Source organism: Terrapene carolina, unplaced genomic scaffold, assembly GCF_002925995.2.
Source record: "Terrapene carolina triunguis isolate 2854851 unplaced genomic scaffold, T_m_triunguis-2.0 Scaffold604, whole genome shotgun sequence".
NCBI classification, from domain to species: Eukaryota; Metazoa; Chordata; order Testudines; family Emydidae; genus Terrapene; species Terrapene triunguis.
Window position 1 is genome coordinate 478,945 of NW_020664955.1, and position 25,479 is coordinate 504,423.

The 25,479-nt window shown below is 45.0% G+C and overlaps 1 protein-coding gene across 2 annotated transcripts in view; it reads left to right on the forward strand.

Moving 5' to 3' along the window:
- The window catches only part of ANKS1A (ankyrin repeat and sterile alpha motif domain containing 1A), a 153,594-nt gene that overhangs the window by 117,464 nt on the left and 10,651 nt on the right, over positions 1-25,479 (forward strand). For both annotated transcript variants that reach the window (XM_029913340.1, XM_024200221.3), the window contains 2 exons: positions 21,758-21,856; positions 24,381-24,533. In XM_029913340.1, the coding sequence (XP_029769200.1) occupies positions 21,758-21,856; positions 24,381-24,533 (252 nt within the window). The remainder of the gene's footprint in view (positions 1-21,757; positions 21,857-24,380; positions 24,534-25,479) is intronic.

A 25,479-nucleotide genomic window follows, 5' to 3' on the forward strand; every position in this document is an offset into this window, starting at 1 on the left:
GAAGTTTTAGTAACAAAAATTAAAAAGTTGGCATCTTTTGATATTGAAATGTTCTTGTTGCTTATATTAGATGCTGCATCACATTATCCAAAGTAGATCATGTTGCAGTTTTGTTTTCAGTATGCAAAGAATGTTTCCCTGGATGCCTTAATCCCCAGGTGGCCCATTTGTGAGCAAATAACAGGCTCTTAAACGTTGGGTAAGCAAGAAAACATCACAAGAACAAACAGTTACATGTGTAACTGCTGCCAATCTGTCATATGGTTATAGCGTCCCAGAGCATCTATTTAGTCTAATTTCCCTTTGAAAGGTGTTCAGTTTACAGCCCTGGTTTAAAGCAGAATTTTAAAAAATATTCTAACAAAACCACAGCCTGTCTTGGGGTGACAGGAAGTAAATCCAATGTATGCTTGTACAATTTCATTTGGCAGTATTAGTTCGTTTGAGCAAAATTAAACATTACAATATGGAAGAGAACACACAGCTGTTTCAGTGTATTCTGGAGCAGGGAAAACCATTTGCAGTAAGTTTCAGTGAATGTTGTGTGGAGTTGAGGGAGGTTATTTAGGGGTTGAGGGAGACGGGTTATTTATACAACAGAGTTCACTACTCATGACGGTAAGATGACCTGATCGCTGCAAATGCCTTCCCATGGGAAGAATGAGTAGAAGTAAAAACTCAGTAAAATCACTTGAGGAAACAAAGGGCTCCTAAATGTCACCAATGTGCAGTTAGGAAAGAGGGTCTCTGGATACCTCAGGGTGCGATCTCATATGCAAGGCAGTGTTGGCTGGGTCAGTACTTCAATGGGAGTCCTTCAGGGAAAATCCAGGTAGTGCAGGAGCTGGCATCTCAGTAGGTGACACCTTTCCCTTTAAATCAGTACCGAACCAGCACCCCCTGTGGTGGCAGCAGCCACTGTGCTGTGACAGGGATGATTTTTTGAATAAAATGCAAAACCAGGGTCCTGAAAACCTTGGGCTGCCAAAACTCCTGTGATGCTTTTCAGAAGAGCAGTTAGCCCCCAGGTGTCCTAGTTGCATACCAGTTTGGGTAATTACTGTTCACCTAAAATCCAGTTGGATCAGGTATTCTTAATTTGCCATTCTAAACCACTGTGCAGCATGGTTCGATACTTGCTTCGCTCCGAGGATGGGTGTGAAATGATTTCTGAATACGTAGCATGTTAATCATTTTGGGAAGAAAGGTGTTCCATGAATGTAATAGATTTTTTAGATTAGATGTTCCAGGTTAGATCAGTGAAGGCAGGAGGGCTCAGGGGGTTCGGATTGAGTTTTTGTGGAGTTTCCAAGAATAGCAATCGCGTTGCTTTCACAAGACCAGAGATCAGTAGGTGACCCACAGCCAGCCTCCCTCCCTCTCTGGTCTGCAGATGTACAATCAGCCGTATTGCTGCAGTCTAGTAACAGCTCTGTGAAAATCATATCTCCAGCAATGTAGTGGAGAATCAATGTGAGCTGAAAGGAGGTGGTCAGTTAGTTTGGGAATCAGCACGTTTTCCCCTCTCAAGGTGCACTTATGCCTTTTAATGAGTGGCGTTGAATACCAAAAGAGTCTTTGGAGAGCTCTTTTTCCCCAGATTTATCATGGAGACAACAGTTTGAGACATAAACTGTAATGTGAGCCATGAACCTTTTATAGGTTTTCCAATAAAAAGAAAAGATGGAGTCCATTTTAGTGAAAAGCTGTGATGTACTGTAACTGAGGAGCGGAGATTTCTCCCAGTCGCTCTGCTTTTAAGGCTCTGGTTTAGGAATGGAAAACCTCTGCTTATAGCTGTGTGTAAAACCCAGGCTTTCTATGTCAGGAATCTGCTTGGCTTCTGCCACTGCTCAGTCCCACTTTGATGAGAGCTGGTGAAATATGACATTTACTGCATAGGATTATAGTGAATCTCTCACCTGAACACGGTGGATTTGATTTAAATCATTAGTCAGGAAGACTCTATTTAATCATGGGTTTCTACATAAAAGTGCATTCTTGTTGGTTGTTATAACCTTAATACATATTCTTCACAACTCAGAGATAGATGTAGGTTTCATTTTTAGAAGGAACACACTATACATTTAAGTGATTTATTTTGAAAACTTTTCTGATTAGTTTTACAGCTATATCAGAAAATGAATGATTGTTTGGTTATTTCATTTACCAAAGGTAATTGAAGCAGATATTTATGAAGTCATTGGGAGGTGAACTATCTCCAGTTCAGCAGGTTAATCATTAATATTTGGAGGATTTTCTTGCCATGCTGTATTAGGAGGAGAACATCACCAGACAGACATTTGAATTGTTTTATTTAACTAAAACAACAATGTTATGTGTTCTGGATTTTTTTCTTCAACAGTAAACATATAATAATTTAACGAAACAAGCATATGAATTTTTGAATTTAAACATTCAAATTTTTTAAAATCAGGTTTGTTTTTGTTAAAATTGTTAACTAAAATAGTTAAATGAAATAGTTAAACAACAACAAAAATTAAATCGACTGTCAGCCAGGTCAATGTGAGAAACTTAAAATACTGGCTTCTGCAGCTAACTCAGTCGTCTTCACCTTCATTTTCCTGTTTGTTCATAATCTGGAAAAGAAAAACAATCTTTCCTGCTTTTTCAGGTCCCAAACGATTTCTCAATTTGGAACAAATTAGTCCAAAGGAAGAAAATATTCTTTCTACACTGGCAGAAGACGCTACTGCTGATAAAAGTGAGATTATCACTTCAACAGTCTCTGAATCCAAGTGCTTAAGTGACTTCTATCAGTTCACTGGTGCGACCTTCTTTAAAACAGCAAACATATTTCTTGAATGGTTCTTATTCCCAAACTGGGTCTCCTTTACGGCCTGCTGCCATTATAGGTTTTCCCTTCTGGTGAGAGAATCATATGGTAGATCTCAAATCAATGAAGGTTACACTCAGAAAGACCTCAAGATTTCTGGAATATGCCACTCAAACAATTTCACTTTTGTTTCTAGTCCCTTCTCACATTTATCTCCAGACTTCTTCTCCTTGTCCAGATCTATTCCACCCCCAACAATCTTCTATTCATTGAACTTTCTGAAACTTTGCACTTTTAGAGAGAGGTAAGGGATTGATTCTGTACACAAATTTGCAGAGGGACAATAGGGTTGAGGTCTGTTATTTCTCACCTCTCTATATTATTTATTTATTTAAAAACATTTTTGCTGTTAACAAGCATGTTATCTCTGGAGACACAAATCCACAGTTTGAGAACTGCAAAACTAACCATCTCTGATGGTATCTTCTAGACTGAGCACTGAGTCCCATAGGGTAAATAGAAAGATTAACCAAACTAATCTATATAGAAACCCCTGGAACCCCATAAGATTGGGTCCCTAATCCATGAACTATTGGAACTCATTTACAAAACTTTCTTAAACATTACATGAATATATTGTCTCATACTATAGAATTAAAATTTATAATCCCTATTCCATGATGAGATCTTTGAGCTATAATGGATCTTAATTAAAACTATCTTTAGATAGGTTTTTTCCTCAAAAAGCATTTTATCAAAAAAATCTGATTTTAATAAAAAAAAAATCCAATTTTTGATTGATTTATTTATTAAATAATTGATTTTTATCCACCCTGCCTGAACACTATTTGGAGTCCAGAAAGAAATGGGCTTTTCTGGAGGAACACAGATTTCTTTGGGGATTAATTATTTGTTGATTTTCATAAACCAGCAACGACACATACAAAAGAGTAAATGACTTACAGCTTGTATGTTTCCAAATATTGCATGCTTCATGGGATCTCCAACAGAATTGTGCAATTTTGTAACTTGTCAAATCTGCAAGATCAGACAATACTTGACCTAACATGTTAAGATGGGGGTACCAGTAATAAAATAGAAGACAGACATGAATAGCAAGATGAATGCAGTGGTGTTGTTGTAGCTGTGTTGGTCCCAGGATATTAGAGAGACAAGGTACCCTTAAATATCTAGGAGAATTGTGGTCTGGGTTCGTCTTAGAGTTCTTTATAGTAGGTGGTGTCGAGAGTTGTCGGTTGGCCTCGCTAACATAGTCTTCATGGTTGAGGACTATGATGGCGTTCCCTTTGTCTGCTGGTTTGGTCACTACCAGGAGTTTAAGGATATCAAATCTTTGCCCAAACAACTCCAAGAGAAATGCTACAAACTCATTCCCCACAAACTTGCCTCAGAGATCTTCTACATGCTTCCCGAGATGCACAAACAAGGGAATGCTGGCAGAACCATCATATGCTGGCCACAGCACTCTTACTGAAGGTACATCAAGACTCGTGGAAACCATCCTCAAACCACTCAGGGCACAAAGGGCCAGCTTCCTCCACAACACAACCGACTTCTTCACAAACCCCGCAACATTAACAACCAGACTCAGAACACCATTCTTGCCACCATGGATGTCACTTCCCTACCCACCAACATCCCTCACAATGACGGCATAGCTGCCTGTCTCAAATATTTACAAGATAATGGACAACCCTCAGATATTCACCCAAAATACATCACCAAACTCATCCATTTCTTCCTCACCCATAACAATTTTACGTTCAACAAAAAACATTTTGTCTAAATGATGGGGTTAGCCATGGGTTCTAGGATGGCTCCTTAATATGCCAACCTCTTCATGGGCACCTTGAAGAATTTCTGGACAAATGCCCCACGAAACCAATGATATACCTGAGATACATCTGTTATGATTTCATCCTCTAGAGAGTCAACTGAAACTCCCTCATAGATTTCCACCACAATTTCAACAACCACCACCCGTCCGTTAAACTCTTTGGAACACTCCCACACAAGTATAAGCTTCTTGGACACCATGATCAGTGTCAGCAGCGGAACCCTACAGGCAACTATATACAAGAAACCCACAGATCACCCCACCTACCTTCATAGATCCAGTAACCACCCCCAACACACCAAGAAATCTGTTATCTACAGCTATGCACTCAGATACCACATAGTGTGCTCCAAGGAGGAAATCAGGGATATGTACCGTAACATACTCAAAATCGTCTTCACCAGAGACACCACACTAGAGAAGATCACATCATGGATCAGGCCACCCAAATGTCCTCAGAACCAGCTTAAATACAGAAATAAAACCTCCTCTAACTGCATACCCCTAGTTGTCACCTACCACTGCACACTGGAACACATACACGGTATTGTCAAATAACTACAAACCAAACTCAATGGGGACCCAAACTCAAAATCTTTCCTGAGCCCCCCTTCTGGCCTTCAAACAACCCCCGTCCCCCAGCCTCTCCAAGCTCATTATCAGAAGCAAGCTCCCCACAGACCAGGACACATCAACTCAAAGCGACACCAGATCCTGCCAGAAGAAAAGAAGCATAACCTGCAGACCTATCTCAAATGCTGCAGTGATCAATGCACCCCACAACACACCTTTCAAGATTCATGCATCTTACACATGCCTGCCACGTCGTGTAGTGAATCTCATCCAGTGCACTAAATGCCCCAATAACTATGCGGGTGAAACTAGACAATCACTATGTTCTCGAATGAACTCACACAGGAAAATGGTAGACACAAACTCCCTATTACCTGTGAAAGAACACTTTCCACAAAGTGATCACTCTGTATCTGACCTCTCAGTCCTCATCCACAAAGGAAACCTGCACAACACTTTCAAAAGATGAGCTTAAATTCATAATTTTGCTAGTCACTAAAAATCATGGTCTTAATAAAGACATTGGAGTTCTGGCTTATTACAGCAATCTGTAACCCACTAACTCCGCTTTTTGTCATATGACTAAAGGGGAGTTAATGGGCCATTCACCTTTAATGGTCCCTTAGCTCATAGTTTAGTATAAGTAGTTAAAATATCTGTTCAACCTCATATTTAGCTGTGACCCTTTTAGTACCTTTCCCAGATCTGAGAGAGGGCTCTGTGTCTCTCTCACACAAACAGAAGTTCGTCCAATAAAAGATATTACCTCACCCACCTTGTCTCATGAATAGGGAGAGAAAGGGGGGAGGAGGAGACTGGGAGTGTGGGCAGAGGAGAGGTTAGCTGTAATGGAGGTCTGGCATTCTTTGAGCCATCTCAACGTTTTTATCCTAAAGTATCTAGAAATGGGCTCCAAATTTCTTTGAAATCATATGATTGCTCTCCTCACCTGTAAGAGTTTTTTTCCCTATGGCTGCAAACTCAGACCGGTCCGGATGCCACTGCTCTGTTCTGGGCATAAGCCTACTTTTCCACTGCTGCAAAATTATGCGCTTAAATGATCATTGCAACTCCAACTCTCTGTGGCAGTTAAACCCAGTTTAGTAGGTAAATAAACCTAGGATATAATTTTCATCTGAGGTTTGACTGCCGAAGCTGAGCACTATTTAAACTCCTGCGTAGAACCCCACAAATTTGATCTGTGTTTAACACTGTGCTGATAGCCTGAAAGCTTCCTCAAAGTTTCTCTTCACACCAGTGCCTCAGTTGCGGTTTCTCTTATTAGGAAACAATGCATAGCCTCCTATCATTTATAATCCTAATTGTGTTCTTGCTTGCGATAGGAGGAAGACTCTGTATGTTCATGCCTATCACAGGAATACTGTTGCTTTAAGTTTAGGGCTAGATAGAGTTTGTCACCTTGTTCTCTGCTGGTAGCCAGAAAAACTGAGGAGGGAGAGGGAGGGACTGAAAGCATTGATGATGTGATGAGTGGAGTTAAACATGACCTTGGCACAGCCATGGATAGCATGGAACTCTATCCCTAATGGGATGTTGCCTCTGCATATGAAGATTTGTAGGATTGAGCCCATTGGCGTGTCACGTCTGTCCCAAAATGGTCTCAATATTTGAATTCCCATGTAAATTTTGTTTGTTTAAATATTGCCCTGCTGCTTGCAACCCAAACCTTGTGGCATTTTAAAAACCTTCAAGTGAAGCTGACTAGTTTTATAGTGAAATACACAAAGGAAACTTCATGAATAGTTAAACTAGACTTCGATAGCTATTTGGGGTTTAATCCAACAGGGCATTTGTAACATAAATGGCATGTTTAGCAATGTCGGAGAAAAACTGAGTTCTCACTCTTTTGTTTGGGTACAGCAAGTCAGAAGCTTTATTAACTCTCACAATTGTGCAGAGGGAGAGAGCTAAGCAGGTCTCCCAACAGGTAAACAATTACAGCAAGCATTTATACCTTTTGTTACAGACAATGAGCAACAACTGCATTTTGTTTATACATAGGTCATTTTGATATCTTGTTTTGCTCACTAATGTAGACTCTTAGTCTACATTCCATATTATCTACACAAGGTCGCAACAACTTCTCACACAGTTCTTTCCCACTCGCCTCACACATTCCTCGCTTCTACAAATCTTGCGTTATTAGGGTTACAGTTAGCCTAACTCTTGCTAACAAACTGTCATGCATTGCAGTTCTTTTCTGACAGTTCTTTTTCTGCTTCCACAGCAACGTAGTCCTTTTTGTTCGGGATTGCAACCATCAATATTTTTCCGGGGCTGCTTTCTAATAGGGGTGGACCTGAAAAGAGCAATCTCATGCCACTTATTTCAGGCTGCACTTAATCTGCGGTCCTAGGAGGAGCGGGGGAAAAGTTCAGAAATGGCTTTTGGCCTAGTTTTCCAGAATGAGGCCTGAGTTCTCCCTTAAATGCTATGATACAGCCACTAAACTGAAGCACAGTTATGTTTCTGGAGAAGATCCCTTATTCCTCTTCCTAGGGAATGTTCTTACAATAGCTCTATTTCAATAATTCTGAACAATGCTGTAAAAGATGTTCACTGATCATTCGTCTTATTACTCTTCAGCATGAGTCATTTAGTCCAAGAGGAAGGCCTTCCCTCCGTCACCCCTTCCCTAACCACTGTGCTTGCCTTCATTGCTGCATTTCTGGCTGGGGGCAGTTGAATTGTGACATTTCCTTTTAGTAGAGGGCTTTGATTTGGTGAGCAGCTTGCTTTACTAGGGAAGGATTTTAAAAATATAAAACGTAGTTTGCCGTTTTAAATTCTGCTTCCTTGATTTCTAACCCACTGGAATGTTTTCCTTAGAGAGAAAATAGTGTTGTTGTTTTTTTAAATTTGTGTGATGGATAAATCCAACCTAATTGCAGTTGCTAGTTGATCATAACTCAGTTGTATCGTGCTGACCTTGCCCTAGCAAATGTAGCTTTTGAAAATAGGATAGAATGCCAGGCAGACTTGCATGCTAAGCAGCATTCTTATTATACTATTAATGAATCAGACCCATGAGCACATCAAACAAATCACCAGCCCCACTGATTTCCAAATGGAAGAATTTAACAGCTGCCTAAACTCAGAGCTTCCAGGCAAGCTATTGCCTCATCCCAAATTTGGGGAGCCAGATAGTGGGCCAGATGAATAACACCCATAGAAATTAAAAATAGGAGAGCCCCTGGTGGTTCATTCAGTGTTAAATAGTGTGGCTAGATTTAAAGAGCCAGACAGTTGTTTTTGACCAGTAATTGTAGCTATGTTAGGGAATAATCGAATCTCATGCTTCAGGGCAGAAGCTAATCACAGGGGTCAGGAAGGAGTCTCCACCTCCTTAACCTCCATGTCTAGCACTGCATGAGTGGCCAGGTCCCTTATATTTTTCAGGTATTTTTAAAGGCTTTTTCCTTCCCCTGAAGTACTGAGTATTTGCAGCTAGACAGCTTAACAGGTTAACAGTCTGAGCCAGTGGGGTACATCTCCCATTTCCTGGTCATTGCACATTTGTACTGTGGCTGAATGTTTTTCAGTGCAACTATATTAGGATCTTGTGAAAGAAAGTTAGCTTAATGGAATGAAGATCATTTTGTCTTTTTGCTCAGGCCTCGATTCCTGGAGAATGTGTAGAAAGCACCTAACCATGATTCAATGAGACAGCGTCAGAAGCAGAAATCTGTTCTCCTCATGTAGTGCCTTGGGCTCCTAGGACTTCATTTTTTAATTGGAGGGCATTAAAGAACAGGGTGTTCGCAAATAATTCAGAATTCTGACATTAATTTGACTAAATGTAATTTAGTGTCAAATCAGATTAGCCTGCAGTGATCTTCATTACAGAAGCGCCTTCGTCTTTTCCTGTTCTCCTCTTTCGTGTATGTGTGAGCAGAATGCAGAGCTGAGGCACTGGCTTGATGGAGCGGAGCAGAGCTAAAATGCAGGTTTATTGAATGTCTGCCAGGCTCTGTTCACTTTGGAATACATATTCCAGGTTTCCAGGCAGCACTGTTTGGAGAGAGCACTCGCTGCTGTTGAGAGATGGTCGGATAGACCCAGAGCTGGCTTGTACGGAGCCACCTCTCCTTCGCTTTGAGAATCTGTTTACTTGGGTGCTAGAAGACAGCGCTACTATCCTTCCCTATGCCTGAGATCAGCATGCATCACTCTGGAGCGTGGCCAACCCCTGACATCCTGAATCTGAGAATTCTAGGTTTGTTTTGCACGCTCAGCTCATGTAACTCCCTGGCTCAGCATGCACCCCATTGGGCAACTGCCAGCCTTTTAACATGATCTGAGAGGCTCTGTCCTAAAGCGTTTTCTGGATTTTTTTATGAAGCTTGTCATTCTATGGGAGCAATGTGGGAAAGACTTGAGTTACTTGTTCATTCCAAGAAAGTCCTACACTGAGTGATCTGCTGGCGAGTCCATATGCGTGTAAGGCTTTGTTGCTTTGACATGCAGTAAACATTGCCCGCATTGGGGATTTGAGCTAGTTACAGCCATTGGGACAGCTGCATCAGTGGAAACGCCAAGTAAAACAGTATTTGTGTTGATCTGCATTAGTGCCGCTTGTCCTGGTTTCAATCAGGAGTGAGCTTCACTGATGCAAATCAGTTTTTGGCCAATCTACTCTGTGGGTTTGTACTGGGGCAGTTATGCTGCAGACTTGCCATTGAGGGCTGTAATAGGGGCAAATCCCCATTGTAGATAAGGACTCAGTATAATGAGGTCTCTGTCTTTGATTCAGTCTCTCCAAGACCCCATCTGCATGGTGAAATTTGCTGTCCTGAAGCCGTTTTCGATATGTGGTCTTGTAAACCATTTCAAGTAACTGTTTGTTTTTTGCTGGTTGCTGTGGATGGAGCAAAAACAATTCCAATTTAAAGATGGAGGCCAGTGGGACTCTGCCTCTTGCCTGAAATCTCAGATGGGGTCTGTCAGAGCTATTCTCTAGATTAGGCAGTAATCTGGAGCTGAGCAGGGTATTTTCCCCATGTACAACTGGATGGCAGCATTGTCACCTGAAATGGTTTTCATTTATTTTACAGCGTAGCTGGTGCCCAAGAGTTGATTAGCCAGGTTATATGGCATTATCTATCATTCCCCACCAGTGCTAATGTGTCAGGAACACACTTTTGCTGAACGGCAATACAGGGCGCTTCCTACCAGATGTCAGTGGAGGGCTTTGAAATAAAGGGAGAGGAACTTGGTTGCTAGACTGATTGTGGTGGCCTGGATGAGTCTCCTTGGAGATGTGTGGAATTGAATCCTCCTTTCATGCTGCATGACTGCTCTTCGGAAAGGTGTCTGAGCAAGCCTTGATTCATGCTGGGAAATGCTATCTTTTTGACAACTCTCCAGTGAGCTCTGAGAGTGCAGCTTGGAGAGTCAAGAGTTTTGCTTTTCTCCTAGATGGTGTATGTAGTTTGTCCCCTGGAGGGAGCGGCATGAGTCATTCAGCCACTGAGTGATCGATGAAATGGCACTGGGGCATAGTTGTACAACAGCATTGGGCCGGAAGAGCCTTTGTGCAAGCTACTGGATAAGGTGGATCAAGCAACGCCACAGCAAGCATCTTGAGTGAGGGTTTTATAAACCTTATCCAGGAAATTGAGTGGTGTTGCAGGGAAGCAAGTTGTGTAATGGGAGCTCATGTGTTGGAAATGAGGAGAGCAGGAGAAGGATCTTAGTGAGGGAAACTCTTTTTTTACCAACAACCCACACACCAGTGAAGACATGACCTCTTATTTATATTATGGTAGCATTTATGAACCCCCAGTCTTGGGCTGTGACCCCGCTGTGCTAGGTGCTTCACAAACACAGATTGGACTAGACCGGCCCCAAAGAGCTTACGACGTATGTTGAATCCCTATATAAAGATCGCTTATGAAGTATCTGTGGGCTGTTCACCAGGACATTTATTGTAGGCCATGCTCTGTCCCAAGGCATTAGATTGATCAGTGAATTGAAGATGTAGAGTGCTCCGTATTCTCTTACTGAAGCACAGGGTACCCTATATTGCTGGGTGTGCTGTCCCGGGGTCCAATCCTGCCTCGTGCTGAGCTCCCAACAACTCCTGCTGAAAATGGTGATTGTCGAGGATACTGTACCTGTGGCAGAATCATGACAGTAGGAGAAGCATTTCTCTGTCCATCTTGCCACTTCGGATCTGTTTTATTTCCCTCTGCTTCTTCCCTTGTTGATGTCTGTAGTTGTAGTTCAGGATGCACACAGGAAAGGAAACACACATTTAGTTGAGGGCACAAAATAGAGCCCTGGTTATTCACAGAGCGTTGATTGCAGAATGGCTAATACACAGAACCCCGTAAGAAATCTGAAATTAGCATGCAGCCATTTCATTTTTGCTTCATTTTTTTTCCCCCATACACATTGGGATTGTTACAGTGGTGACGGAGGGAATTAGTCATGGTTGTCAACTTCAGGCAATTTCATTGAGGGGAGGAAAAAATTTACTGCTGCTTTAATGGCATTTTTAATGCTTATTGGCCCCCGAGCTACTAATGAATTGAAAGTAAGTCTTCTCTGAACTGCCAGTTTTGATCCACCTACTTTGGCAAAATCCACTCTGTGCGATGGGTGGCATGAACTTCAGATTGTTGGTGGCAAACTTTTAATACCTTCAGTCTCTCTGTACCAGCACTTCTAGATATGCACTGGGAAAGCAAGTGGTTGAGGGGAAAGCAGGATGTAGAAAATATGGAGGAGTGTGTCCTAGTGATTAGAGCAGGGATGTAGGCACCAGAGCTTTTGGGTTCTAGTCATGACACTGCCACTGGTTTGTTGTAGTAAATCATTTGAGGCCTGATTTTCAGAGGTGCCGAGCCTCTAGCTGCCTTCAGTTGGAAACATGAGTGTTCAGCACTTGTAAAAATCAAGCACTTAGCTTCTCCGTTTCTTTTCCTCCATCTGTAAAATGGCGGGTAGTGCTGCCCTCTGTGTTCTAAGCAGTGAAGGTTTTCGGTGAAAAGCCATGAAGTGCATAACTGTTGTACTACATTTTGACTGATCAAAATGTGTACTTGTTTCTAGGACAAGCTGCCAATTAGCCCATTAACAAGGGTGAGGCTGATTTTATTCTGTCAAGCAAGGTGTAGTAATACTTAGCACTTCTATTCTCCAAGTGCAAAACCTCCCACTCTCCTAGGAAGCAGGCATATACCACTATTCCCATTTGAAGATGGGGAACAGAGGCCAAGGGGGCACTGTGACTTCCCTGAGAACACAGAGGGCGTCCGTATCAGAGCCAGACTTAAGGACTCAGAGTTCTTGGCCTCCAGTTCCGTGCTTGGATGGGTTTGCACACCCGGACTGCACAGGTGAAGCGTGATTGCATGAGGCTAAATGTGAAGCTTCCATAGCCTGCTGGAAAGTATAGCTCTCATGGCACTAACCTCAGATGGATGCTGGGGCAAGCTATTTCCTTCTGAACTGAATTGCAGTATTGTCACGCTCCCTGAAATAGCTTCCCTTTATCCAATCTTTCCAAATTCAGCTACTTCCGTTACATTCAGAATGCTGCCCTTTAAGACGCTGTTCGACCCTGCAATTGAACAGTTTTTACAAGTCTGGCAGCAGCAGCAAATAGGAGCTCAGATGGCAGAGCTCAGAGCTTCAGATCCTCTTGTGGGGCGTGTAATTGATGCTGCTGCACTAGAAACTGGTCGGTTACGCCAAGTACTTCGATTTGTTACCGAAGTGTGGCTGGCCTTGAGATCTAGAGTCGGGTTGTGATGCCATGTGGGGAGTCTGTGTAGGGCCCCCTTTGCTGTCCAGAAGGGACATGGCAGATGTGCTCAGTTCTGAGTGTGCAGCGGGGAAGTGAAAGTGCTTCCATCCACTCTGTGATGAGGGTGGGAGGCAGTGCAGCTCCAGCTGGAACAGAGAGCCCCAATGTCTGGGCCTTCGGAGGTGGCAGGGTTGGGATTTCAGATGACATCACACATCGCCTTCCTCCAGAACAGACTTTGCACTTTCCAACTACCTTGAGGTGCTCTTCATTGGGTACTCACCAGCTTTCCTGGAGTTGCAGAGCTATCCCGCAATAGGCATGCAAAAAGCAGCTATAGACTTCAGATACAGCAATCTGTGTAGCATTGTGGTCTATGTGGGATGAGTCTGCTATCCTCTGTTCAATTCCCAGCAAACTGATCACCAAAAAACCCACAACAGATCACAAACGCCTCTGCGGCCAGCAATAATTTTCCCCTTTGGCAGTCTTAGCAAGGCCCATGGAGTCTGAATTCCCCTGTCATCCCTAGGGGAGCTCCTTCCAGGTCCAAATTGAAACATGCTGGCGGAATGGTTTGGAGGAAGCTTGCTTTGGCCGCCACCTGTTCTGTATTTGTGCTAAGGATAAATAGAGGTCTCCAGGGCAGTCATCCAACATCTTTTCCCAGTGCTAAGTTCATAAAGTCTGTCAAGTTTCCATCTTAAAATTTAATGGAAATGATTTCACCAGCAGGGTTTATCATGTCTCTCAAAGAAAAGTGACATAAGGTGGTAATTCTAGCGTGTCTGCAGCGACCTCGGATCGAGGGTGGGCATTGCTCTGTTACTATCCATGCTGGTCAGTGAGTTAGCAAATGTCTAGCATCTTGGGTAGAGAACTAGTCAAGCAGCCAAGTAATACTCTGCAGAAAGTGAATCGGTAGTAGAGATTCTGGACAATGCAGATTCACCTGTGCCCTCTCAAATGAAGATTAAAGGCAAGGGGGTTGCTTTGACTCCTGTAATGACTGGACCAGGCTATCTTTTCTGTTTCCTGGATCCTGTTCAATCTGGCAAAATTACGATGAGTTTCCTCATTTGCTATTTTAATAGTTAGCATTCCCTATACCCGGTCTGTCCTGCCATCCAGGGCCTGTCTTTGGAGTGCAGGCTTGCTAACAGAAGCAGAGCTCATATTAGTGTGAATTTAGCTGAGCAGCTGGGACTCATTAAACTGTTCTGCTGTCTGGATGAGGCTACATGTCCGACGCAGAATTCCTTTTGCCTTAGGCTTTTCATTGGCTGGAGAGGGAGGATGGAATGAGGCCAGACTGTGCGTAAGATGCAGCATGTGAAAACTGGGTAGTTAAGTGCTTGCAGAGTGCCCTGTTGGAGGAGAAATTCTGGCAGATTTCAGCAGCTTCGCTTTTGCCATTTCATTTTGGGGTCACTAAGCAGCAAGGGGAGGCTATCTTGGCACAACGTGGTCTTTGACTTTGTGTTCTTCCTTTTAATGAGACACCTGAAGTTTTACAGGCTGTCTAATTACAATGCAATACATCAAGCGAGACTGAAGCAGACCCTCTCTTCAAAAGCTTGTACTTCCATAGGCAGGTCAGGTGCACAATTAGTGACTCATTGCTAAGGGATCACAGATTAGCATCTTCTTGGACCCTGCCCTGTAGCATACTGTCTATCTTCCACTGTTTAGAAAGTACCTAGCAAGCTGGGAGCACTACCACAGTCTAAATAATAATGCTTAGTCCCCCATGGCTGGGGAAAGACAAAAGACAGCATTTCAGTTGTCAAGATGATTGAAGAGTAAAGCTGCTGTTTAGAAGGTGCTGTCATCAATGGCTTGTATTCCCATAGTCAGAACACCACTGGTGTGTGTATGCACCCCCCCAACACACACCCCTCTGTACCAGTGTTCGCACCCCAGAAATGTTTGGATTGCATTGTTGGCCTTGATGTGAAGGGGATGCTGCTCAGGTGTTCCAGTGCTCGCCCTTTGGACTTGCCTGTCACTTCCTTTGGAGGAGCTCAAAGCACTTCAGACATTGAGTTTAGGCTGAGCCTTGCCCGCACTGAATCAGATGGTTATCCCTACTGTACAGACGAGGAAAGTGAAGCAAGGACTAGGGACGTGATCTCCTGGCTCTTGGTCCTGTATCTGAACACTAGGAAAATCCTGTAATAGCAGAGCCTCTCCCCAGTTCATGCTCTTTACGTCAGTCACAGAAGTGGTACGTTTCATGTTTATCGATAAAACCTGCAGTTGGGAAGTAGGCCCGTTCAGTAACACTCCGGTTCTGCCTGGCAAGAGTGGATTTCCAGAGATTCTGTAATAAAAGCAGGCTGGGGGGAGATTTCCATATACATATCACGGTCTTGTATCAAAATTCTGCACTCGTGCAAGCATGCTTGTTTTAGGGGCAGCTGCTAAACAAGCCATCTGTACTACAGGGGAAAAAATGATTTGTGACTTCTATTCTCTGATGGAGGAATGGAGTTGTTCTGTTCCATTTGGGAAAAAGGGGTAAGGTGAGGGGCTGGGCTCCTGCCATAGAATTCAGATTTTTGTGCATGTTAGGGTCCACGTGCAGCATTGAACGGTTTGTGTCACACAGCCCGGAGAAGTTCAGAGGTAAGAAGCACATGTTACCAGGAATCAAGTCTGAAGTGTGGGGTTTCCAGAAGTTTTTTTTATTGTAATTGGCATTTCTGGGCCTGCTGCTGGAGGGAGCTCGCTCGGTGGGCAGTGGGAAGAGCAGGAGCAATGCAAGAGCCCTGTGAAAGTGACTATTCCCAAACTTGTCCAGTAATGGTCTAGAACAGTCCTCGAAAGAACTAGCTGTAGTGGGTTGAGCACAGGGTTGGGATCGAGGGGAGACTCGTACAGCCATTTGCTGTGTGGTCTTTGGCAAGTCACTTGCACAACTTGTTCTGCTGAAAGGGAGTCAGGCCATTTACCTGTGACCGCAGTGGAAGAACCTCTTCTTCTGTAACACAGGTGTGATGCTTACCTGCTGGACAGGAGCATAGTGAATATTATCAGGTGCTTTGAAGATGGAAAGCCCTGGATAAAGGTGTCTCATATTGCTAAAAAGTAACGTTAATCCTCAGGGGTTTTTTCTGATAAAGAATTTCCCAGTCCACTTAAATAGTGATTGTAAATAGGGTTTCTGTATAGCTAGTGTAAGAAATAGCATCACTTTTTAATAAGATGGTTGTCTCCAGCATTAGGCTTAGAAATGCCCCTTGTAAATAAACTGTTTGTGTTTTTAGGGTAAAATGTGCTTTTTTGCCTTGTGAACTACTGGGTCCAGTTTTGCTTCTGTACAAGCCTTCCTCTGTGCAAAAAAACCTGATTGGTTTAGTCATGAAGTTTACTGGATTCCTCATAAACTGAATTGAGCTGGAGAAGGAGAGAATGCACAGAGAAAGGAAGGGAATGAGGGAAAGGGATTCAAGAACAAGTGAGAAGCTTTGTGGGTGACCTGGAAGAAGGTGGTGATGATGCCAGAGGGGGAAGAGGGAAGTCACAGCTGAGGTTGTTGAATGTGTCTCTGGTGTCCTTGGGTAAATCTTACTCAGGGATCAAGTTGTCGGGCTTATGGGAAACAGTGAAGACAGAAACACAGTAAGGAATGTGGCAGAACTTAAGGAGAATAAATTTGTAGTGGAGGAAGTGTGGTCACAGGACTTTCTCCAGAGGTGCTGGGAGGACTTGTATGTAGGGTGTGAACCTGGGTTGGTGGGATGGACTTTTCAGGGGAGAATGAAGCAGAAGGATTGTACAGATCAGGAGAAGGCAGGGCACAAGCTGTGACAGAGCCGTATGGGAGACATGAGCATGGGTGGATTAGAAACCATGGACAGGAATTGGGGGAAGGTCAAGCAGGTGAACATGAAGGCATCAGCTGTGTATCTTGACAGAATGTTCCTGGTTTCCCTGTGGATAAAGCATTACCATGGACAGTTGGGAGACTGAAGAGGAGCAGCTCGTTCATTTGGTTGGCAAAAGGTTAAGATTTTTAGCCTTTGTGTTTAATTCCTTTAATGGCAGATTATTTTTTATTAGAGATGGAATCTGGATGGGTTTAAAGGACACTCCTGTAAGCTGCGGATCACTTACAGGAAAGACCATAATGATTGATTGGGAGCTGTTACGCTCTCTACTTGTTAAGTCCCCTTAGTATGCAGATTGGCCCTGAGGGATTTTAATGCAAAGCATAAAAATGAGAGATGGTGAGGAGAAACCAGCTCGGTTCATAAAACATGCTTGGCTTGAGGGCCAACCCAACGTTCCTAAGCCTGCTCCAGCAAGAGGGGGCAAGTCCATTGCCTCTTGGGCCCAGCCCTCGCTTGGGAATCTTCTGCGTAAGGCAAGTGTTCACAGCAGAACTATTGGCTACCAGCCCTGTGCTTAGACAGCTGTTGAGAGACTGGAAATGGGCTCTGTCTTTTGAAATGAGCATGATTCAAAATGTAAATAAGGTCTGCATTTACATTAAAACAAAACAAGTGCAACCATCGCACTTGTTTCATTCGGGTCCAAATAGCTCTTCCTGCTGCTTGAGTTAATGTCACTTGGAAAAGGTTTGGTACCCTGTAAACCATGTCCTGGGGAGTGTGTGCATACATGTGTGCAGCTTGCAACAGTGGCACTGAAGTCTTGCCCCAGTGTTTGGGCTAGAGAGGACTGAGCATGGTACTGGGAGCCAGGAACTCCTGAGTTTGAATCCTGGCTCTGACACCAGCTTGCTGTGTGAACTCAGGCAAGCCAACTGACCTCCTCTGTGCCTCCATAAGCTTTGAGAAACCCCAAGAGCGAGATCCTCACCCTCGCTCCAGTCCTTTGATGCCATGCAAAGGACCCTAAAGGCCCCATTCCTGGCTGGGCTGGGGAGATTCCATACAGCACCAGGAGGCTGCTCCAGTCCAGCTCAGACAGGTGCAAAGGTGACTTAAAGATCCCTCAGCTTCCTACTCTTCCCCCCCCCCCCCCCACCCGAGACACAGCACAGAATCTCACCTCACGTGTGGGTGGGAACAGCTTTGGGTGCGTTCTACTTGTAGGCCGTAGCCGTTCACAAAGCTGGATGTAACTGCTGTCCATAAGAGCAAAACCTGGCTGCCCTAAGAGGTGTCCAATGCTGCTAATACTTAGCCTTGTTTCCCTCTCAATTCCCCTAGCTGGCGCAAATTATATGGCTCCCCGGCCTACTATTCTCATAGAGCTTTGATTGTTTCTCACCCCTGTTGCTGCTCTTGTATCCCAGTGGAGACTGTAGGAGCTTAAATTCCTGAAGGGCCTTTCTTTCCTTTTGACAGGGTTATGTATGTTTTACAAGACAACTGTTCGCTATACAGAAGCCAGCATAAAAAAAGAGGAGTACTTGTGGCACCTTAGAGACGAACAAATTTATTTGGTCATAAGCTTTCGTGGGATTGAACCCATTTCATCAGATGCATGGAGTGGAAAATACAGGAGGAAGATATATATACATAGTACACGAAAAGATGGGAGTTGCCTTACCGATTCTAACGAGACAATTCAATTAAAGTGGGCTATTATCAAAAGGGGAAGTATTACTTTTGTAGTGGTAATCAGGGTGGCCCATTTCAAACAGTTGACAAGAAGGTGTGAGTAACAGTAGGGGAAAATTAGCATGGGGAAATTAGTTTTTAGTTCTTGTAATGACCCATCCACTCCCAGTCTTTGTTCAGGCCTAATTTGATGGTGTCCAGTTTGCAAATGAATTCCAGTTCTGCAGTTTCTCGTTGGAGTCTGTTTTTTGAAGTTTTTTTGTTGAAGAATTGCCACCTTTAGGTCTGTTATTGTGTGTCCAGGGAGGTTGTGTTCTCCGACTGGTTTTTGCATGTTATGATTCTTGACGTCTGATTTGTGTCCATTTGTTCTTTTGCATAGAAGCCAGCATGTTTGTAACCTTTTGAAGGGTTTTCTGAAGTGCTTCCTATTGTGCTCTCCGTTACCAAACAATCAAACCAAAGTGCTCCATTGAGCCCTTGTTGCAGAGCCTTTGGTGTCTGTTAGATTTGCGAAGAGTAGCTAGCTTTAAAAAGAAAAAGCTTGCCTCCACTGACTGCTCACTACCCCTTCGCATGCCTGCTGTACCATTGCTCTCTCTTTCTGAGGTGAAACCCCACAAAGGCAGGCATGAGAACTCCTCCAGATTGGGAGCAGCAGCTGGTACCATAGAGCTGGATTCCTCAGTGCCTTTAAAAACTGACCTTTGGAAAAGCATGGAAGGAATGGCCCTAGTAAGCTAGAGGCTGTTTGTGCCAAGCTCTTTCCACTGTTTTAAACAGCGCTCACACACGAGTGCTCTGGTACTGTGGCTATTAACTTCACTCTCTGCTGGAGAGACCTGCTGCGCCTGCATTTCCTGAAGCTTTAGTGCTTTCTCTCAGCTGTAGATGGCGCGGGGAAGGTGTTTATCTGCCTTTCTGACTCCTGTACTGCAAGTGTTGAACCGGGGAGCCCTGTTTTTCCAGTCACTCGGTGACATAATCTGCCACCATTGTTTTTAGTTAAATAATTCTCTGCAGCCTGACCTGAGGGCAGTGCTCCCAAATCCATTGTACTGCGCATGCTCTTCAAAGCATTCCCTCTGTTCCTTTAAGTGCTGATCTCCCATTGAAAGGAATAGCTCCTCTTTCAAGGGTAGGGCCTGCTGCACTTTGTGCTGGGCAAAGCGAAGGCTGGGGGCGCTCCTGCAGCTGTCAGTATTCTCTGCTGTCATGAGCGGGGTACGTGGGGAGGGGGCTGGTAGTCTTCGTCATGCAGCACCAATGACTGCTGCCATGTCGTGTGAGAGGAAAACTCGGGCCGCTGCCGACTGTCACTCGGCTCCCAGGTATTCAAGCATTGCAGCTGCTTAAAGGGTGCTTGGTGAATTTAGTTTTTAAAGCAAAGATCAGTCAGCTCAGCCCGGAAGAAATCTGCCTGTGCGTGTGCACGCACTGATACCCTACAGGCCCTAAAATATGCTGAAGACTAATGAAGGGGGAGAGGGTCCCTTTGATAAACACCCCATCCCAGAGCATACACTTGTAGGGTATTGCCGTATGCTGCGGATGCGTTGAAGGGTTGAGTACCGTCAGCACCTGTAACCTGCTAATACACACTGAGTGACTCGCTACATTTACATTTTGTTTAATTTTTTTTAAATGGTGGTGCTATGCCACGTATCCTTCCACTGTGAAAATAGTTCCCCTAAAGGATGAGAGAAGGAAGAGGCTCTAAATTACCTTTTTTTATTCCACTGCTTTGACTAGACTTTTCAGTCCCCCTTTCCCTTACAGTTCCCAACACTACGTGAACCCCTCTTGTCATGGGACACTTTCAGCGACACTGCAGCCAACTTGAGCTAGATTTCTTTTATAAAAACCAACTCCGCAATAGCCAAGACCTGGCAGTTTACCTTTAATCTGTGGCCAGCTCAGGAATGGGGAGAGCATGTCTGCAGCTGAAGTTGGGCTCTCCAGGTATACAGTGGTGTACAGCACCTAGCGTAATGGGGGACTGACTTTGATTGGGACACTATTGCAATACGGGTCAGTGGTGTTAAATGGATATGAATCTTCAAGTAGCTGTTACAGTATGGCTATATCACTGATGGGGAGGTGGGGGGGACACATCTGGCCTTACATCTGCACGCTGCAGGTCTAACTGGATACCAACAGGCATGTAGTTTCTGATCAGTGAAGGAAGTGCAGTCTGCATGTGCTCACTCTCGCATTCATTCCTGCTTCACACCGAGATAATGAGTTTTGTAAAGCAGCATCTAATGATGAAAGCCTCTGCACTGGAGAGGGCTGGATTGCTTCTGTCCCCATGGAGACGGATGATAGATTACAGAGATACTGACCTTCCCTGGATCTCCAGCTCTCGCAAAAATAAATTCAATTTATTCTCTTTGGTTCTCAAGGGAGCCTAGGCAGAGATGAGCGTCTCCTGCCTGTCAGTGTGCAGCCGTTCTGTTTATACGCAAAAGGGGATTGTTTATGCAGTAGGGCGATTTGAATTGCTAAACCATGATCAAAGGAATGGCTGATTAAAGCATCTACATAGGAAAGAGTAAGGTCCCTTATATCAGTGTCCTGAAATCTATTGGCTGCAAAGAGATACAGTGGAACAAACTGAGTGAGAGAAGGGAGGGGGTAGCTGCATTCATCCCTTAATTCCTTCAGCAAGCACACTGCACACTCCAGAATTAACCCATCAATACACCTGGTGACTTGTTTCACTTCTGCCTAGGCTGTCTGCTTACAGCAGGTGGTGGGCCCCATGGTATGTATGTGAAACTGAGAAACCCACTGGAGGGGAAGCTGTCTGTGGAATTCCCCGTTCTTCGTGGGGGCATCCTGGGAGGACACTGAAGAGCTACAGCATGGCTTTTGAGTGCCAGCTGCTACGAGATGTCATGGGTATCAGCCTGGGAGAGACACCTTATGGAAATCCAACTGAAACCTGCAGATGTTGTCAAGTGGCTCCATGGAGTGAAGGGGCTAGAGATGAAGCGTGCTTAGTCAGAGCATTTTATTGCTCTGCCCCCTGGTGGAGTGAATCCTGTGAAGCTTCATGCATATTCCCCTGGTGCAGAGCGGCCTCCCTTTTCTCACCTGGGAGCAGAGTAGGAAGGGTGGGGGAAGGTAGCTATAACATACGTTGTTCCTACTTCAGCAACTGGTCCTGCTGCCGTTGCACTCTGCTGCCACATCTCTCTCTCATTCTGTTTCCACAGGGCTGTAACGTAATGGAAGATCAGGACCTTCGGGAGATCGGGATTAGCGACCCGCAGCACCGCAGGAAACTTCTCCAAGCTGCACGTCCCCTTCCCAAGGTGACAGTTGTATTAATCGCTGCGTGTAAAGCTGAGTTGCTGCAGCACAGGTGGGGAGCGGGTTGATGGAGCTAGCAACTCTCAAACTGCATGGCTGTGGTGCGGAGGGCCACGGTGCAGAAAACAAAGCATGTAACCCCAGCCATCCCTCTGTAGATACAGTCCCTGGCTATTTGAAGAGCTACTCTCTGGGAGAGTGCCATCGAGAAGAGGGCTTATGACCATATCAATAGAGCATCCCACACCAGAGATGGGAATGGCCAGTAGGGGGGACGGTACTTGGGTTTTAAGCTTGTGGAGAAGCAGAGGCTTCTTTTTCTGCTGAGCTGACTGGGCATGAACTGGTGCATCTGGACTTTAGGGAGCCACCAGAAGGATGTGGCTTACAGGGCTGAGTGACGGCTCCAGAACACCAGGCTCCTTAGAACCGCAGCTGCGAATCCTGCAGGCTATGCAGGCATGTCAGAGAGCACCACGCTTCATTGGGAGGAACTCTGCTTCTCTCTCTGGTCACTGAGAGCTTTGCTCTGTGTTCATACGGTGCAAGAACAACAAGGCTTGTGGAGAGCTTGCATTAAGGACTCAAGAGTAGAGTCCCCTAATGCTAGGGATGTACAAGGCATCGCCCCTGGCAGGAAGGACTAGCATGGTCACTGGTATTCCAGAGATGGCTTTTTGAGCATCCTATTTTTGGGGTACTGCCACTTGCAGCCAGAGCCCCAAACGGCAAACGTAGACAGGAGCATGAGGAACTTCACTCAGCTTTCTGCTCTTCCAAAGCTTTCTCCAGCTGCATTGAAGTCTAATTGCTCTGGTATTTGTTATGGCCAGTGAAATCTATGGCTGCCCTCAGTTTGCCTGCCACCCTTCTCTCACACACTCAGCAAGTGCCCGATATAACCTCATGGCAGTACTTCCAGTTACAGCCAACGGTCCTGTGACCCAGCTTGAATTAGCGCTAATGCACTAACCTGGCTCAAGTGCTGAAACAAGGCAGTCGTCTTCTTGCACCTGATTTCTCAGGCCTCTGCCAGGGGCTGTGTTGCGAAATTGGACGCTACCTTATCTGTGCCAGCGGCGTGTAATGAGGCTATTTCAGGCACTTGGAACTGTGTCATCCAGGCTGCGGGCAGCAGGGTGCCTCCCGCTAGTACATAAATGAAATAAATGGCATGTGTTCAGTGGAGCGACTCTCCAGCTCCATTTGTCAGAGGAAAATATGCCCAAGCGTTGAAGGGAGAATTTAGCAGTCTCCTCTGACGTGCTTTTTGGGGCGCGGTCACAAAGGGCAGACGGACCTGGTCAGCTGCGAGATGAGTAGGATGTGAACAGCCATTGTCAATAGATGAGAACGTTCCCGTCTCTTCCACCAGCCAGTTCCTGTCTCCAGTGACTTTGGAGCGGGGCTTGGAATTGGTGCTGAAGCTAGCCAGTGCGCTGCTGGATCGCCACACTAGTCCCTTGTCATTGCTGTGAAGTGACTTCAGGAGTGGGGTTCAGAGGAGGTTTGTCTAGTTGCTAGTGGGCAGTTGCCACATCAGAAAACCACCAGCACTTTTGGCACTTACTACTGCCTTTGTGATGCTTTCAATAGCGATGCTAAGGACTGAATGGGCTGTGGAGATGGCACTCAGTTCTGCAGTGCACGTCCCAGTCAGGACTAAGGTTGTTGGATGGGGAAGCCAGAGAGAGGGCCTGCCCTTCTGCTGTCTGTCACCTGATAATCGGGGGACTCCACCCTCCAGGGCTATTTAAAACAGCAACTTTTTTGAGCATTAAATTGACCAACAAGAGATTTTCCTCCCAGTCTCTGGTATTGGGAACAGTCCCCTGGGTCTCCTTTTTCTGGCAGCTTTCTCCAAGTGCGCACGTGTTGGATTGTGCCTCTCCCTCCCCCCGGCTGGACCCAGCTGCCCAATTACTCCTGAAGCGCACAGACCTTAAGGTCATCTTTGGCAAAAAAAAATCGGCTTCTCAGGCTAGAGCCAGGGGTGGGAGAGGAAAGCTGTGCTCTCGCGATGGTCCTGCTTCGGGAAAAGCACCTCCGCCCAAAGTACGCAGCCAAATAGACAACTGACTGGCATTCGAGCTTCACTACATTCTAAAGACACTTACAACTTGAATATGAACGTATTCCCCCTGGGCCGCTGTGCGGTTCTGCGCTTTAAAGGGTAAATGCGGAAGGGAGGGAATGCTATCCAGTGAGCACAGCACGGGACTCGGAGTTGGGATTCCTGGATTCTTTCTCGATTTTTCTCACTGTGCATCCTTGGGCATGTTGGTGAACCTTGGTGCCTTGCTTGCCCGCCTGTTAATGGGATAAATGCTTACCTGGCTCCAGGGTTGAGGCCTACTTGGTTCTTCCAAAATGCTTTGAGATCTTCATGTGGAAGTCACTGTACAAATCCCCATTATAATTCTTTAGTTACATGGGGTTTTAATTGCAGCCATTGTGGGTTTTGGAATCTGAGCTGTTTGGAATCCCAGAGGCTTTTTAACCCTTTCTTGTCTTGTCCATTTTTAGGTGAAATCTCTGGGTTGCGATGGGAACAGCCAGCCTTCAGTTCCCGCTTGGCTTGACTCTTTGGGGCTGCAGGACTACATTCAGTCCTTCCTGTCAAGTGGCTACAGCTCTATTGATACTGTGAAAAACCTCTGGGAGCTTGAAATAGTAAATGTAGGTACTGGCTTTTCATTTGCTATTAACCCTGCACAGGTTCCCTCCAGACGGGTACGACTTGCAGAGAGGTTTGTTAGACCCAGTGCAGCAATGTCATAACACTCTTCAAAGACAAAGGTGCAGGGAGAATCAGTGCCAGTGTAGGATGATTCTGTGCCCCAGCACCTTCATTCCAAATACTCGGGGACTAGAAAAATGCTTGAGTATGTCTTAACTCAGGGAGAGCCTGTGAATACGTAGAACCGTTCTTTGGTGTGAATGAGAGGGTACCAATTGTAACGGGTCTATTCTGATTCCTTTCCTTTCTCTGTCGCTGTTTCATGTGATTGATTCTTGCATGGCCCTGCATTTAAAACAGCCCTTTGTCTTTTGTCTAATTAAAATGTAACCTGTCAACTGCAGTGATTGTTCTTTAGGGTTTGCACCCTGAAAAAGTAAACAGTAGTTATTTGTATGTAGTTGGGGTACCAGGCAGCGTGTTCTAGTGGCTTAAGTTTGGGGTTGAAAACAAGCAACAGCTCTGCTCTAATATCAACTGTGATGCTAACTTGTGTGCGACTTCGGATGCGTCGGTTTCCTCAGCTGTTACCTGGGGTTAATGCTGACCGATCTCACAGGGCAGTGCAGGGGGGCTGATGGATTAGGTCCTATTTACACAGCAGCTTGTCAATGTGGAGCTGTGTATATGTGCTAAATTAGGAGGAGGAGTATATTTCATGCTGTACCAAATTCCTCTGCTTTGGGATGAAACGACAAGAAATGACACTAAGCTGTACAGCAGAGATGCTGAACAGTATCCGCAAACACGGTGACGAGGGGAGGCCCGGCAGTGGGGCAGTTCCCATTCTCAGCTGAAAACTGGCAGCTATTAGTTTGACTAGCAGAACATACAAAACTGCACAACATGCTCAGGGGGATACCGAAATCCTTGCCCACCCTCCTT